The sequence below is a fragment of the Carcharhinus amblyrhynchos genome, chromosome 28 (genome assembly GCF_965287045.1).
Source record: "Carcharhinus amblyrhynchos chromosome 28, sCarAmb.v2.hapA, whole genome shotgun sequence".
NCBI classification, from domain to species: Eukaryota; Metazoa; Chordata; class Chondrichthyes; order Carcharhiniformes; family Carcharhinidae; genus Carcharhinus; species Carcharhinus amblyrhynchos.
Window position 1 is genome coordinate 3,396,686 of NC_137351.1, and position 17,034 is coordinate 3,413,719.

General features: G+C 45.7%; 1 protein-coding gene across 1 annotated transcript in view; it reads right to left on the bottom strand.

Moving 5' to 3' along the window:
* The window catches only part of LOC145359634 (uncharacterized), a 43,493-nt gene that overhangs the window by 23,390 nt on the left and 3,069 nt on the right, over window positions 1-17,034 (bottom strand). The window contains exons 2-5 of the mRNA XM_080214334.1: window positions 14,684-14,760; window positions 12,291-12,432; window positions 7,339-7,430; window positions 3,759-3,875 (exon numbers count right to left, since the gene is read on the bottom strand). Coding sequence (XP_080070460.1) covers window positions 3,759-3,875; window positions 7,339-7,430; window positions 12,291-12,432; window positions 14,684-14,760 — 428 coding nt within the window. The remainder of the gene's footprint in view (window positions 1-3,758; window positions 3,876-7,338; window positions 7,431-12,290; window positions 12,433-14,683; window positions 14,761-17,034) is intronic.

The following is a 17,034-nucleotide window of genomic DNA, read 5'->3' on the forward strand; positions in this document are numbered from 1 at the left end:
GAGATCATGCAGACGCTATGACAATGGATGAATGGACACTGCTCGACAATCACCAGGCAGGAGCGTTCTCTTCCAGTCAGGGAACTCTTCAGCAGTCACAGGCATTCAGCCTCTGATCGTCAGGTAAGCGTTTTCCAAGGTGGCCTTCAAGACACGTGGCAATGCAGAATCACTGAGCAGAAACTGATAGCCAAGTTCTGCACACATGAGGGTGGGCCTGAACTGGGATCTTGGGTTCATATCACACTATCTGTAACTCCCAGGACTTGCCTGGGTTTGCAAAATCTTACTAATTATCCTGACTTGAGACAATTCACATCTCTTTAATCTGTGCTTAACCCTCTCTCCACTCACATTGTCTGCACCTGTAAAGACTTGATCACCTGTTAAGAGTCACACTCCAACCATTATCTTCTAACTGAGTCTATGTCTGTAAATACCCTGTTTGTGAATCCAACTTTCCACTCACCTGATGAAGGAGCAGTGCTCCAAAAGCCCGTGCTACCAAATAAGCCTGCTGGACTTTAACCTGGTGTTGAGAGACTTCTTACTGTGTCTGCTGAGGGCAGATTTGGTGGTGGGATGGGGGGGGGGGATGGGGGGGGGGGGGATGGGGGGGGGGGGGATGGGGGGGGGGGGGATGGGGGGGGGGGGGATGGGGGGGGGGGGATGGGGGGGGGGGATGGGGGGGGATGGGGGGGGGGGATGGGGGGGGGGATGGGGGGGGGGGATGGGGGGGGGGATGGGGGGTGGTGGTGGGGGGGGGAATGGGGGTGGTGGTGGGGGGGGATGGGGGTGGTGGGGGGGGATGGGGGTGGTGGTGGGGGGGGGAGGATGGGGGTGATGGGGGTGGTGGGGGGGGATGGGGGTGGTGGGGGGGTGGGGGCGGGGTTGGGGGCTGTAAAACTCCCCCAAAATTGTTGGCAGTGTTTCTGTTACTTTAACTAACTAAATGCAACTGTGATGTGAGGAAGAAAACCCTTTTCAAGCAGCGAGTGGTTCGGGTCTGAAGTGCTCTGCCTGGAGTTGTGCTGGAATCGAGGCATTCAAGAGGGCACTGGATGATTGAAGTAATGTCCAAGGGTACGGGGAAAAGGCCAGGGAATGGCACTAAGTCAGGATGCCTGTTTGGTGAGTAGACACGATAAGCCAAATGGCCTCCTGTGCTGTAACAATTCGCTAATTCTGTGATTAGGTGACCAGAATCAGCCATACCCTGCATGAGGTAGTTACTGACGGTTCAATTAAAGGTGATTTTGGTGGATCCTTGTCTTCAACAGCAATGGATGTAGAGCTGGGAAGATTCCAGACAAATATACCATTTTTGTTGCAGATTATACCTCTGGAACTCAGGTTGGGTGGAAGGTGTTGCTGGGTGAGAATAGGGGCTAAATCCGTGAAGAAAAGGAGCTGGAATGCCACATGAGGAAGATTGAAATCTTGGAGAACTTTATGGCTGAAATCAGTGCGGTATATGCTGGATGAACTGTTCGGTAAATCTGTGAGTTCCATCTTTTTTGCATCTGTTATCTAATGTATAATTTATCATTTATGATTTGCCTTTTAATTCATATTCAATTTATGTTGTTTTGTTTCATTGTTAAAGTAATAATGATTAAGAGGTGAAACCTTGTCTTTTTTTCACTGGGTTCATTAAATAAATTGTCTTTTGGGTTGTTTTAATTCAATTCATTTGTGGGACATGGGCGTCGCAGGCTGGCCAGCATTTATTGTCCATCCCTAGTCACCCTTGTTCACAGGGCAGCTGAGAGTCAACCACATTGCTGAGGCCCTGGAGTCACATGTAGGCCAGACCGGGCAAGGATGGCAGATTTCCTTCCCTAAAAGACATTCGTGAACCAGATGACTTTTTCTGACAATTGACAATAGTTTCATGGTCATCAGCAGGTGCTTAATTCCAGACATTCTTTATTGAATTCAAATTCCACCATCTGCCATAGCGTGATTTGAATTCGGGTTCAAAAGAACGTTAGCTGAGCTTCTGGATTAATAATCTAGTGATAAATACCACTCGGCCATCTCCTAACATAATCTCTCTGTTGCTCTCCCTGGCGATCCATAACAACACTAAAATGAGTTATTGGATGCTAAGTGGGTCAGAACATCCTGAGAGACGCAGTAACTAAAATGTGCTCTTGCTGAGAATCCCATAGTCTTTGACATTTTATCCTGTGTTTTTTTCTAAAACACAGCTAATACCCTGATTACTGGTTTAATGCATGTCCTATTGGAGTACAGAAATGAGATCCAATCTGAATTGGCCATCACCATACCAGCCGTTTATAAGCTGATGTTCTCCTTTAGACTGTCCTTGACTATTTCTAGAAACGTGCACGCCAAATAAGAATGGGATTCCCTAGTTAAATATCAACTGGCTCACACTTGAACCTGTTACTAGGTGACTGCTGGCTTCAGAAGAATCAAATTCCAACCACAGTCAACACCTTTGAGCACGAGATGAATTGGATTTATTCCATTGGTAATGGCCATCAAGCTCAAAGCCAAGCAGGGAGATGGGCGAAGAGGAATGGTACAGGTTAAAGACTCCCCATGGCAAGTTTAAAGAGGGCATGATGTGGAGATGCCAGCTTTGGACTGGGGTAAACACAGAAAGAAGTCTCAGAACACCAGGTTAAAGTCCAACCAATATATTTGATAGTAAACTCACAAGCTTTTGGGGTTTGCCCGTTCGTCAGGTGAATGGAGAGTTCTGGCCTCAGACAGAGCATATAACAACACAGAGTTTACAGATTACTGATTAGAATGCGAATCTTTACAACTAACCTGCTATTCAAGTCTTAAAGATGCAGACAATGTGAGTGGAAAGAGCATTAGGCCCAGGTTAAAGAGATGTGTATTGTCTCTAGACAGTACAGTAAGTGAGGTTTTGCAAATCCAGGCAAGTCATGGGGGTTACAGATAGTGCGACATGAACCCAAGAACCCGGTTGAGGCCGTCCTCATGCGTGCGGAACTTGGCTATCAGTCTCTGCTCAGCGACTCTGCACTGTCGTGTGTCGTGAAGGCCGTCATGGAGAACGCTTACCCGAAGGTCAGAGGCTGAATGCCCGTGACCGCTGAAGGGTTCGCCAACAGGAAGGGAACAGTCTTGCCTGGTGATTGTCGAGCGATGTTCATTCATCCGTTGTCATAGCATCTGCACAGTCTCCCCAATGTACCATGCTTTGGGTAATACTAATTCTACCTAATATGCTGCAGCAAAGGATGTCTTCACGACACACGACAGCACACAGTCACTGAGAGAGACAAGTTCCGCACACATGAGGACGATCTCAACCGGGTTCTTGGGTTCATGTCACACTATCTGTAACCCCAGTGAATTGCCTGTGTTTGCAAAACCTCACTTACTGTACTGTCTAGAGACAATACACATCTCTTTAACCTATGCCTAATGCTCTTTCCACTCACATTGTCTGCATCTTTAAGACTTGAATAGCAGGTTAGTTGTAAAGACTCGCATTCTAATCAGTAATCTGTAAACTGTCTGTGCTGTTGTATGCTCTGTCTGAGGCCAGAACTCTCCAGTCACCTGAAGAAGAGGCAAACCCCAAAATCTTGTGAGTTTACTATCAAATAAATTGGTTGGACTTTAACCTGATGTTGTGAGACTTCTTACTAAGTTTAAAGAGGGCCAGATCCACTCCAATTTTCCTGTTCTCCATAGGATCTGCATGTGTTATCAGACCCCGAACCTATGACAGTCAGCGATGGTCATACCAGTGCTAAGCGTTGCTGTTCCTCCAGGAGATGTAGGCTGCTATGGCTTTCCCCCTGTGGCTGCATTCTGCCTTCACTCCTCTGTTTTCCCTTCGTCTCTCTGACCAGCTCAGCATTCTGTCAAGGAGAGGAAACAGCCGTTATTGCTCACCCGCCATTCTAAATGTTGGCCGGAATTTTGCAGCTGATCACGCCGACGGGATTTTCTGGTCCCACTGCGGCGGAGATTTGGCTGAGTGTCAAATTCTCCGTCCTTACTTGTAGCTGCAAAGGGGTGGTGGGGGAGGGGGGGGTGGTGAACAGTGAACAACCGGAGAATTCCAACCCATTCTGTTCAAATCTCAAATCTTTTTTCTGATTTAACATCAGAATCTGAATTTATTACTATCCCCACAGCAGTAGGTTCAGGAGATAATTGCAAAACTGCTTAGTGGATGTGACAGCAACAATGACAAGGGGGAGACAAATGTGCATGTGGTTGAATTTAACCAAGTTGCTTTTCTGATTGCTGCACATTCTGTTGCCTGGGAAGGCCTAGACTGCGCAACGATTAGGAAACAGCTCAGCCCTGTCCACAGATAGGAAAATGAGAGCCAGCTCCTCTGTGGGATGGTAATTTGCTGGTGGCAGCAGAATAAAATGACAACAAAAGCTGTCATCCACAGAAAGGAAGCTGACATCTTTATCTGTTACTCCAGTCCCATATGAGGTGCTTGACTCATGGAGCTCTCTGACTGACCTAGAAGGCACTCAGTCACAATGCTGAGAAACAAGAATGCTTCCCACAAGCTTCCTTGGGTCACTGTCTGTGTGAAGTTTGCACATTCACCCATATCTATGTGGGTTTCATCCGGGTGCTCTGGTTTCCTTCCACACTCCAAATATGTGTGGGTTAGGCTGATTGGCCATGCTAAATTGTTCCTCAGTGGCTGAGGGATTAGCAGGGTAAATATGTGGGGTTACAGGAATAGAGCCTGGGTGGGATTACAGTCAGTGCCAACTCAATGGGCTGAATGGCCTCCTTCTGCACTGTTGGGATTCCATGATTCTAAACTCGTTCTCAGTAATACTCGGACTAATGGAAAGGTTTCAGAGACTTACATATATAAATTGGTGGAAATATCCCGGTCCGCCTACCACAGGAATCGTAGTGGGCTGTGGGCAAGGTTGGTGGGGGGGGAGCGTGGGGGTGGGGGTGGGGGTGGGGGGAGGTGGTGGTGGGGGTGGGGGGAGGTGGTGGTGGTGGTGGTGGTGGTGGTTTGGTGGTGAAGCTTGCAAATGCCCATTGACCTCGGATGGGGTTTTCTGGTTTTGGGGCGAGCACAGTTGGAAAATTCCACCCTGTTCCTTTCATAAAGTTAGGTTTGGAATGAACAGTGGTGTTGTCACTGGATTAGTAATGCAGGAAGACCCAGGGTAATGCTCTGGGGATCCCGGTTCGAATCCCACCACGGCGGATGGTGAAATTTGAATTCAAAGAAAGAAAGAACACTACAGCATAGGAACAGGCCCTTCAGCCCACCAAGCCTGCGCTGCCACATGACACCTTTCTAAAGACCATTTGCCTCAATGTAGCCCATATCCCTCTATTCCCTGTCTATTCATCTATCTGTCAAGATGCTCTTAAATGTTGCTATTGTATCTGCTTCTATCACCTCCTCTGGCAGCGCATTCCAGGCACTTACCACCCTCTGTGTAAAACATTTCCTCTCATATCTCCTAACTTTCCCCATGACTTCAAATCTACGTCCCTAATAATTGACATTTATACTCTGGGAAATTCAATAAAAATCTGGAACTAAAAGTCTAATGATGACCATGAAACCATTTTTGATGGTCATAAAAACCCATCTGGTTCGCGAAGGGAAGGAATACTGCCAACCTTATCTGTTCCGGCCTAGATCAACAAGAATAACTGAACTGAAATGGTCTGGCAAGTTTCTCAATCAGGGATGGGCAATAAATGCTGGCTCTGACAGCGATGCCCTCACCCCACGAATGAATTCTCAAAAACAAGGAAGTCACTTGTGTTATACAGGATAAAAGCAAAATACTGCAGATGCTGGAATCTGAAACAACAACAGGAAATGCTGGAAAAACTCAGCAGGTCTGACAGCACCCTTGGAGGGAGAATCGAGCCAACGTTTTGAGTTTGGATGACACCAGACTCGAAATGTTGGCTCTATTCTCTCTCCATAGACACTGTCAGGCCTATGGAGATGTGTCAGGAAATGTGTCAGCCAATTTGCACATAGAAGCTCCCACAAACAGCAACGTGATCCACTGCTTTACTAATGTCATCTGAGGGATAAGTATTAGTCACGGAGAAGGGAGAATTCCCCTGTGCTTCATCGAATTGTGCCATGGGATCTTTATTAGCTATCTTAAAACATCTTGACTTATTGTCCAAGACTGCACCTCTGACAATGCAGCACTCTCTCAGTACTGCACTAGAATCAGTACAGTGAGAAGGAGGCCATATGGCCCATCGAGCCTGCACCAACAACAATCCCACCCAGCTCCTATCCTCCTAACCCCACGTATTTACCCTGCTAATCTTCTTGACACTAAGGGGTAATTTAGCATGGCCAATGAGCCTAAGCTGTACATCTTTGGAATGTGGAGGGAAAGGGGAGCACCCAGAGGAAACCCACGCAGACACGGACAGAACGTGTACACTCCACACAGACTGTGACCCAAACCATGTCCCTGCCGCTGTGAGGCAGCAGTGCTAACCACTGCACCACTGTGCCACCACTAAACACGGCTTTGCAAGTGTTGCCTACATTTTGAGATCTACATAGAATATAGAATACAAAACAATACAGCACAGTACAGGCCCTTCGGCCCTCAATGTTGTGCCGAGCTAAGTCCGAACCCAAGATCAAGCTATCCCACTCACTAACATTCTGGTGTGTTCCACGTGCCTATCCAATAACTGCTTGAAAGTTCCTAAAGTGTCCAACTCCACCATCACAGCTGGCAGTGCATTCCACACCCCAACCACTCCCTGAGTGAAGAATCTATCTCGGACATCTGGGAGTTAAAAATTCATCTGCATTTGTTGCCTCAGAAAGGAGCACAAACTGAGGAGACACTCCTTACCTCCTCTGTGTTCAGTAACAGTGCCGATATCGATGGTCATGTGGGTGATAACACTGCACAGTAAAGGGGCCACAGCCTGTTTGGATCAGGCAATGAAGCGAGCTGGTAAACATCGAGGCCATTGCATCACGGGCTCATTAATGAACTAATCATGCATCGTAAACTCTGAAATGGGGCTCGATCGGAGGAGGGCCATTACTGAGTTTGCAGCTGGCTGTTTGGAACAGTTAGAACATAGCTATTGACGTGACTGTCAGAGGCCTTTTTAAAATAACATCCCCTTAACAATGAGGATTAAAATACACTTTGCTTAATTAATTTTCTATTAAGACTTCATACATATGCAAATTTCATTCGATTAAACTGCAATTAAGGTCTAATTCTGTGGAGTACATTAAAAAGAGCTCATTTTCTTTGACCTGATGCTAATTAAGTCGGACTGATAAGAAGATGACGAGGCTGGAAGTGATCAAACCTTGTTCTTTGACAGGGGTGACGTGGTGAGAGCGGGATGGCGATAGTGCTTCGAGCTTTTCACTGGGGACGCTTCTGAGTTCAACCAGGTAGCTAGGTAAAGACAAATACCGTTAGAGAACAGGTCAAGGGGGGAATTGAAAAAGATGATCACATCTATCAGGGGTTTCTATAGTAGATAGGGTGTAATTAGAATCATAGAATCCCGACAGTGCAGAAGGAGGCCATTCGGCCCACAGAGTTTGCACCGACCACAATCCCACCCAGGCCCTACCCCCATAATCTCAAGCATCTACCCTAGCTAGTCCCCCTGACACTAAAGGGCAATTTAGCATGGCCAATCCACACAACCTGCACACCTTTGCACTGTGGGAGGAAACCGGAGCACCCAGAGGAAACCCACGCAAACATGGGGAGAACGTGCAAACTCAGCACAGATAGTGACCCAAGCCGGGAATCGAACCCCAACCCAGGCGCTGTGAGGCAGCAGTGCTGACCATCGCGACACCATGCCACCACGGTGCCTCTGTGCCACTGTTATTCCCACTGGCAAGATGGTTGGTTACTAGAAGACCCAAATATACAATCATTGGCATAAAGGGGATTGGCCTGATGGTGACTGAAGCAGATTCAATAGTAGCATTCAAAAGGGAATGGGATATATACTTGAAAAGAAACATTTGTGGTGCTATGAGGAAAAAGCAGGGATTGAATCTAATTAGATAGCTCTTCCAAAGATCCAGCAGAGACACGGTGGTGCGGTGGTTAGCACTGCTGCCTCACAGCACCAGGGCCTGGGGTTCGATTCTGCCCTTGGGTCACTGACTGGAGTTCGCACATTCTCCCCGTGTCTACGTGGGTTTCCTCCAGGTACTCCAGTTGCCTCCCACACTCCAAAGATGTTCAGGTTAGGAGGTTTGACCATACTAAATTACTCCTCAGGACCGGATTTCACCGTTTTCATTCTAAGTGCTGAATCTGGGCGCAATTCGAATCTGACTTGGAAATCTATTTTCAGGCCCCCCCACCACCCCCCACCCCCCCCATACACACAAAGCCTGAAAAAAAAATCAACAGTCTGAATCGTGCTGTGGGTGGGGCCTATCGCAGCTAAAACGATTGGCGTTCTGAACTGCACATGCGTGGTGAGGAAAAAAATTGAAAATTGCGCCCCGTCACATCGCTCCCCAGCTGCAAAAAGCGGATAAATCGGCCCGGGAGCGAAAAGCGGGAGCGATGGCCCCACAGACATCACCCCCACTCCTACAACATAACTGTCCCCCTCATCCACCTACCTCCATCCCCCTACTACCCAGACCAATCGCGACTCCTGCCCCTTTCCCCCACACTGATCACCCACAGAGGGGCAGCAGTTCCCCCTGCCTTGCCCCTGCCCCCACCCCCCCTCTCTCCCCCCACAAGATCCATCTGGCCTCCCTCTCCCTGCCCCACCAGAAAATAATCTGGCCTTCCTCCTCCCTCCTGATGATAAAATCAGGCCCTCAGTGTCTAAGATTGTGTAGGTCAGGACTATCATAAAGAAATAAGATCAATAAACAGTACAGCACAGGAACAGGTTCTTCAGCCCATCAAATCTGCACCAATCACATTGTCCTAGCCAGATCACTGCCTGTATCCCTCTATACCTCACCTGTTCATGTGCCTTTCCAGATAAGTCTTAAATGTTGCTAACATGTCTGCCCCAACCACTTCACTTGGCAATGCATTCCATACCCCTCACCACCCTCTGTGTAAAAAAACTTCCCCTGCACATCTCTATTGAGCCTTTCGCTGTCTTACCTTGAACTTGTGCCCCCTTGTAATTGTCATTTCTGCCCTGGGAAAAAGCTTCCAACTGTTCACCTTATCTATGCCGCTCATAATTTTGTAGACTTCTATCAGAAGTGGGGTAAATGTGTGAGGTTATGGGAATAGGACCTGGGTGGGATGCTCTGTTGTAAAGTCAGTGCTGACTCGATGGGCCGAATGGCCCCCTTCCACACTGTAGGGATTCTAGAATTCTAGAACAATATGTTGAATGGCCCCCTGTGTCACATGATTCTGCAACAGCTTTTCTACGACATTCCGATGGATACAGCTACAGGTAGAGGTAGAGAGATTCTTCCCGCTCAGAAAGGATAGCAGGACTAGAGGGCACAGCCTCAAAATAAGGGGGGGAGGGCAGTTTATATCGGAGTTGAGGAGGAACTTCTTCACTCAAAGTGTGGTGACTCTCTGGAATTCTCTGCCCGTTGAAGTGGTGGAGGCTGCCTCACTAAATATATTTAAGTCACAGGTAGATAGGTTTCTGACAGACAAGGGAATTAAGGGTTATGGGGAGAAAGCGGGAAAGTGGAACTGATCCACCTCAGATCAGCCATGATCTTATTGAATGGCGGGGCAGGCTCGAAGGGCTAGATGGCCTACTCCTGCTCCTATTTCTTATGTTCTTATGTAAACACCAAAATCCTGAGGACAGGGTGAGGGGCATGCACATGAGTGATGAAGTCAGAACATGAGGGTGGGTCGTAACTGATATTTTCTTTGTTGCTGAAGGGGGTTAATTGGAACGGATGCTGTGATAATGTGTAGAAAATGAAGGGGGAATGAAAGCTTCTGGAGCCGGGATCCCATCTCCAAGGTTTCTAAATGCTCATTCTATCAGGGCAGATTCTATCAAGGTCAATTTACAGAACTTATTCCACAGCAAACCAAGTTAGTTTTGTCTGAACCTTGAGTGACAGGATCAGAATATCATAGAATTCCTGCAATGCAAAAGGAGGCCATATGGCCCATCGAGTCTGTACCGACCACAATCCCACCCAACCGTTATCCCATAACCCCATGCATTTACCATGCTAATCCTTCTGACACTAGGGTCAATTTAGCATGGCCAATCAATCTAACCCGCTCATCTTGGACTGTGGGAAGAGACTGGAGCACCTGGAGGAAACCCATGCAGACACGGGTAGAATGTGCAAACTCCACACTGACAGTGACTGAGGCCAGAATTGAACCTGGGACCCTGATGCTGTGAGGCAGAAGTGTTAACCATCGTGCTACCATGACTGTATCTTCCACGTTGCCTCCTAAATGTGACTTCATAACCAGCAGTTGCATGTACAAAGGGGCCCTGCTCCCAGCTTTTCTAGGTGAAATATTTGGTTAGAAGAAAGGCCAAAGTTATGAACTTTGTAACATTGGGGTGGCACGGTGACACAGTGATTAGCACTGCTGCCTCACAGCGCTAGAGACCCGGGTTCAATTCTGGCTTGGGTCACTGTCTGTGTGGAGTTTGCACATTCTCCCCATGTCTGCGTGGGTTTCCTCTGGGCGCTCTGGTTTCCTCCCACAGTTTGAGAGACGTGCTGTTTAGGTGGATTGGCCAAAATAAACTGTCCCTTAGTCAAGGGGGGATTAGCAAGGTAAATACATGGGGTTATATGGGATAGGGCTGGGGTGAGATTGTTGTCGGTGCAGGCTCAATGGGCCAAATGGCCTCCTCCTGCATCGTAGAGATTCTATAGTGCTATGAAACTGAAATACTGAAGGAATGAGATGTTAAATAGAGATCTTGGTGTTAATTAGCACATGAGAGTGATTTGGATTCTTAATTAGACTCTGCATTTGTTGCTGTTATATTTTGACTGTAGAATCTTCAAGGAGATTGGGCCAGCAGGAAAGAGTACTGCCTGTTCTAGCACTAAGTTATATAGATCAGAAACTCCCAGGCCCTGTTCCCATTCCACGCTGGGTTATCTGATCTCTACTGGGTCACTCCACTGCCCTCAGTGCTCCTGGGTTAGAGTTGACCTGAAATACCAGGGCTCAGGCTAGAGGTTACTAATTATTCTTGCTGCATATTTATACACAGCTCATTAATCACACTCAAAGCAACTAAAACTAGAAACTATTCCCCTGCAATTTTCTTCCCTAATTAAGAAGTGCATCCATCATGAAGGACAAGGAAGTTATTTTTTGAAAGCATCTTACGCCAGTTGAATTAAACAGTCATGTTATTTTCTCTGCTGTAAATTAATAAATATAAACATTGACCATCAAAGAAACATAAAATTCTTGTCTCCTGGACTAAATGATTCTGATCGGAATTCATTGGGTGGGATTTTATGGCCTCGCTCATCCCAACATCATAAAATTCCACCCGAGGTCAACTGACCTTTCCATCGTCCACTCTTTGCCTGCTCCAATTCCCATAGCAGCCGGGGCGGTAAAATTCCAGTCACCGTCCTTAAAGATTTCATAAAGCACCACTGTCGGTAACAGTTTTATCACAGAAATCCAACTGTGAAGAACGAGGCCTTTCAGTCCATTGAGTCTGTACTGACTCTCTGACATCTTAACCAGGCCCACTCTGCAACCTACCCCTGTAACAAACACATTTACCCCACTAATCCCCATAACCTACACATCTTCAGACACTGAGGGGCCATTTAGCATGGCCAATCCATCTAATATGCACATCTTTGGACACTAAGGGGCAACTTAGCATGGCCAATCCATCTAATATGCACATCTTTGGACACTAAGGGGCAATTTAGCATGGCCAATCCAGCTAACCTGCACATCTTTGGACTGTGGGAGGAAACTGGAGCACCCGGAGGAAACCCACATAGCGATGGTGAGGACATGCAAACTCCACATAGTCACCCAAGGCTGGAATTGAACCCTGGTCCCTGCCACTATAAGGCAGCATTGCTAACTACTGTGCTACCGCCCTGACCCTTATGCCTTATGAAAGCATCAAGAACAAGCCCTTTGAGACAAACAGCAACAAATCGAAGTGGTTAAAATGAACAATGTTGTCTGTAATGGTGTTGTTGATGAAGTGTGACTGCAAATCTCAATGGGCTAAGATTCTCATATCTTAATGTGCAAGTCTGAACTTCAACCCTTGCCTGCTCAATTGCAAAATAATCTTTACCAACACCACACCTCTATTCTTTGTGTGCCCTCTGCCCAGTCGTAGTCTATTAAGTGATCTCTGATTTCCAGTTCCTGGAGGTTTTAGCATTCCCGATTTCCACGGAGAATCAGGGACATTTCCATCACAAGCCCTGACTGGATTGCTGGAGCTCTGTGGACAGATAGGAAGACAACTTGTTGCGGGCAGAAGAACCCAAAAATCCAAACACAATAATGTGAATTCCAGTAATACGTTGTGAGCATGACAAAGGTTGTAGCTGCTGCAGTCTAAACTTAGTAAGAGATTTGTTGGACCTTTTCCTAAACAATTGCCTGTCATTTTCAGGCTTTACTGCCTTTATCCTAATTACAGTCCAGACAGACTGCATGCTGAAATGAAAGAAGTTATCCAAAGTCATGCTTTTCCAGTCAAAAATACAATCAACGTATTGAGGAGGATTGCTTAATCGTAAGAAACATCACAAACTTTGAGATAGTACCAAGAAAATGCTTCATGTAGTGTTACATTTATGACTGTTATATTTTGGAACATTTTCTCTTATTTAAAGTAAAATAAAGGGGAGGGGGCATGTGATCTGTTCTAAAGTCTCCTTGACAACAGGCCTAGGCAGTTAAAGATCAAGGGGATTGTGTTATTGCGGCAATGGTGTAAGGTAATCCCAGTTGGAGACAATGGCAGCAGTCTCTGAGTTAACAATGGGTAGACACTGAAAGTTCTAGAAAGGTGTTGAATCGCATTGTAAACAATTGTGATATGAACTGATCATTTACTTTCAAATGAAAGAAAATTAGGATCTGCAATTACTAATCAACGTATTTAACTGGGTGCAAGACGAATGTGTTTTCCGTTGCCTTGGGGAAGGGTGCAGTGGAAACCATTTTTGAGATTGGGTTATAGGCTTCCCTACAAATTAATGAATATCATTATTTCTGTGTGATCAGCAGAGAGAAGAGTCTGCTTGACTTTGCAAACTACCATTGCTGAATGTGGAGGAAGATGGACTCTAATTGAAGAGCTGCATCTCACAGCCATTTAAGGATTCCAGGAGATTCATCCTAACATGGCCAAAGGGGAAGGAGAGGCTTTACAATTAGTAGTAGATTTAGGAAACTCTCCAAAAAACAAAGGGAAGTACTTGCAGACTTTTTTTTATTCATTCATGGGACACAGGCTTAGAAGGTGGTGAGGAGCTGCCTTCTTGAATCGCTGCAACCCACATGCTGTGGGTTGATCCACAATGCTGTTAGGGAGGGAATTCCAGGATTTTGACCCAGCAACAGTGAAAGAACAGTGATATATTTCCAAGTCAGGATGGTAAGTGGCTTCAAGGTGAACTTTGCAGGTGGTAGTGTTCCCATTTATCTGTTGCCCTTGTCCTTCTAGATGGAAGTGGTCATGGGGCTTGGAAGGTGCTGTCTAAGGATCTTTGGTGAATTGCTGCAGTGCATCTTGTCGATAGTACACACTGCTGCTACTGAGCGTCGATGGTGGAGAGAGTGGATGTGGTGCCAATCAAGTGGGCTGCTTTGTCCTGAGTGGTGTCAAGCTTCTTGAGTGTTGTTGGAACCGCACCCATACGGGCAAGTGGGGAGTATTCCATCACACTCCTGACTTGTGCCTTTTAGATGGTGGACAGGCTCTGGGGAGTCAGGAGGGAAGATACTCGAGGCAGTATTCCTAGCCTCTGACCTGCTCTTGTAGCCACTATGTTTATGTGGTGAGTCCAGTTGAGTTTCTGGCCCCAAGGATGTTGATAGTCATTCAAAATTACTACTTGGCAAAACATGACCTCATTGAGAACTGGGAGCAATAATGGACTGTAATTCCATGGAGAGTGCAGTGCGTGTACAAGAAAAGTGCATGTTCCTTTCCATAATTTTGTTGGAATGTAACCGGTGACAACTTTGTGTTGGATATAATGTAACCAATGGTAACAAGCTGTAAGGGTCAACTGACCCAGTAAACCACAGAACCAATTACAGAATGATGTGATGGTCAGCTGACCAGCTGACTCACTATAAATAAGAATCTGTTGGGAATTGTGAGGAGCTTGGATTGGCCCAGGGTGAGGCCCCAAGTTTGGAGTAATGAGGTTTCTTTGTTCAGAATGTGCTCATGTATTGTCATCCACAGTCAAATGTAGCATATACTTAGCAGTGTTATCCGTAACTGCCCCCAACGTGTACATCACATGCCAAATAATATGATATAAATTGCGTATGAAAAATATCTCGAATATTCAATCAGAAATATAATTTTAAATACTGTTACCACATGAACAACTGCACAATGTCAAATTCTTTTTTTAAAGACTTCCAAAATATATCGACAGTGCTACTTTCAAACATGGCCTATGCTAAAAGACAAGCTTTAGGACTTATTCTGGATTCCAGCTACATACCGGAGGAGAGAAGCGGTCCATGTTCATTTCAGTCCGATAATGCCTCCGCTGGCTTGTGGACTCTATAGAATCTCGTGCTTAACACAATAATTGAAAAACAGACAAGTTTTAACAAGTTCTTCCATCTGTTTTGCAATGAACTGAGTGACAACTGTAGGTTACATACAGCAATAATGAATCATGGGCAACAGGAGGCAGTCTCTTTCTACTTGCTGTTCCAAAGAACAATCAGCTGCAGAGGCGGAACACATTACAAACTAACACTTCAAACCTTCAGACTGCACGTTAAAAGCACAGCCAGCATCTATGTGGGTGGCACAGTGGTTAGCACTGCTGTCTCACAGCACCAGGGACCCGGGTTCGACTCTAGCCTCGGGTAACTGTGTGTATGGAGTTTCAACATTCTCCCCGTGTCTGGATGGATTTCCTCCAGGTGCTCCAGTTTCCTCCCACAGTCCAAAGATGTGCAGGTTAGGTGGATCGACCGTGGTAAATTGGCCCTTAGTGTCAAGGAATTGGCAGAGTAATTATGTGTGGGGTTACAAGTTTCTGGATTGTTGTCGATGCAGGTTCGATGGGCCGAATGGCCTCCTTCTGCACTGTAGGGATTGTATGATTCTATATCATACACATGAAAAGTCAATGGCCTTTATTGAGCCACTTTGTGAGTATCTTAAAAAATGAGTGCAGCCACAGTAAAGACACAAATTGCAGTGGGTACTGATTAGTACCATCATGTGAAAAATATCCTAAGAACCTTTTAAAAAAATTCATTCGTGGGATATGGGTGTCACTGGCTGGCCAGCATTTATTGTCCATCCTTAGTTGTCCGAGTATAGTTGACAGTCATCCAAATGCCGTGGATCTGGAGCCACATGTAGGCCAGACTGGGTAAGGATGGGAAACTTCCTTCCCTAAAGAACATTAGTTCAGATGAGTTTTCCCAACAATCGACAATGGTTTCATGGTTATCATAAATTCTTAATTCCAGATATTTCTATTGAATTCAATTTCCACCCAGAACATTATCTGAGTTTCTGGATTGATAATCCAGTGACAATATCAATAGGCCATCGCCTTCTCTGTAAAGAGGAACCAGAAATGTCTTTTTTTGCTATTTCAATATAAGTAGCATTTCATGCTGCATTACAGATTATAGATAAAATGATGCAATGCCATATGTGGAACCTGTTAATTTCATGTTAAATTGTGGTAATACTATCAAAATAAATCCCATTAAGCATTTTACCCCTTATTTTAAATTGCTTCCATGTTCTTCCAAACAAAATGCATCACTACACTCTTCTCCACATTGAATTTCATCTGCCACCTATCTGCCATTCCACCAACTTGTCTACAACATACTATCCTCTTCACAGTTTACAATACTTCCAGGTTTTGTGTCATCTGTAGTCTTTGAAATTGTTCCCTTCGGGTAGACATCAGGCTGCATATTAAAAGCATAGGCAGCATCTATATGGGCGCAGTGGCACAGTGGTCAGTGCAGATTCAATGGGCCAAATGGCTCCTTTTGCATTGTAGGGATTCAATGATTCTATCTAGATCATTAATATATAGTTATATATAACCTCTAGAATGACAGAGGTTGAGGGGCGACCTGATAGAAGTCTACAAGATTATGAGAGGCATGGACAGAGTGGACAGTCAGAAGCTTTTTCCCAGGGTAGAAGAATCAGTCGCTAGGGGGCACAGGTTTAAGATGCGAGGGACAAGGTTCGAAGGAGATGTGCGAGGTAAGTTTGTTACACAGAGGGTGGAACTTGCTGTCTGGGGAGGTACTGGAAGCAGATATGATAGTGAATTTTAAGGGGCGTCTTGACAAGTACATGAATAGGATGGGAACAGAGGGATATGGTCCCCGGAAGGGTAGGGGGTTTTAGTTCAGTCGGGCAGCACGGTCAGTGCAGTCTTGGAGGGCCAAAGGGCCCATACTTGTGCTGTAATTTTCTTTCTTCTTTATATAGCAGGAAAAGCCGAGCTCTCAAAAACTGACCCGTGGAGAATTCTATTATAAACCTTCCTCCAGATTGAAAAATATCCATTGACCATTACTCTCTGCTTCCTATTACTCAGCCAATTTTGTATCCACATTGCTACTGTCCCTTTTATGTAACAGGTTCATGATTGCACAATGTCACAAAGCACCTTACAGCTAAAGAGGTACATTGGAATCTCAAAGTCTTATCCTCTAATTATTATTTTGCACATCAAAGACAAAGCAGGGAAGATTATTTGAGCTGACTTTTTGTAATGAAATTGTAACCCATTTTAGGATCCAGAAGTGGTTAATATAGGAAATTTTCATACTATGTTGATAGTGGGGCAGCACG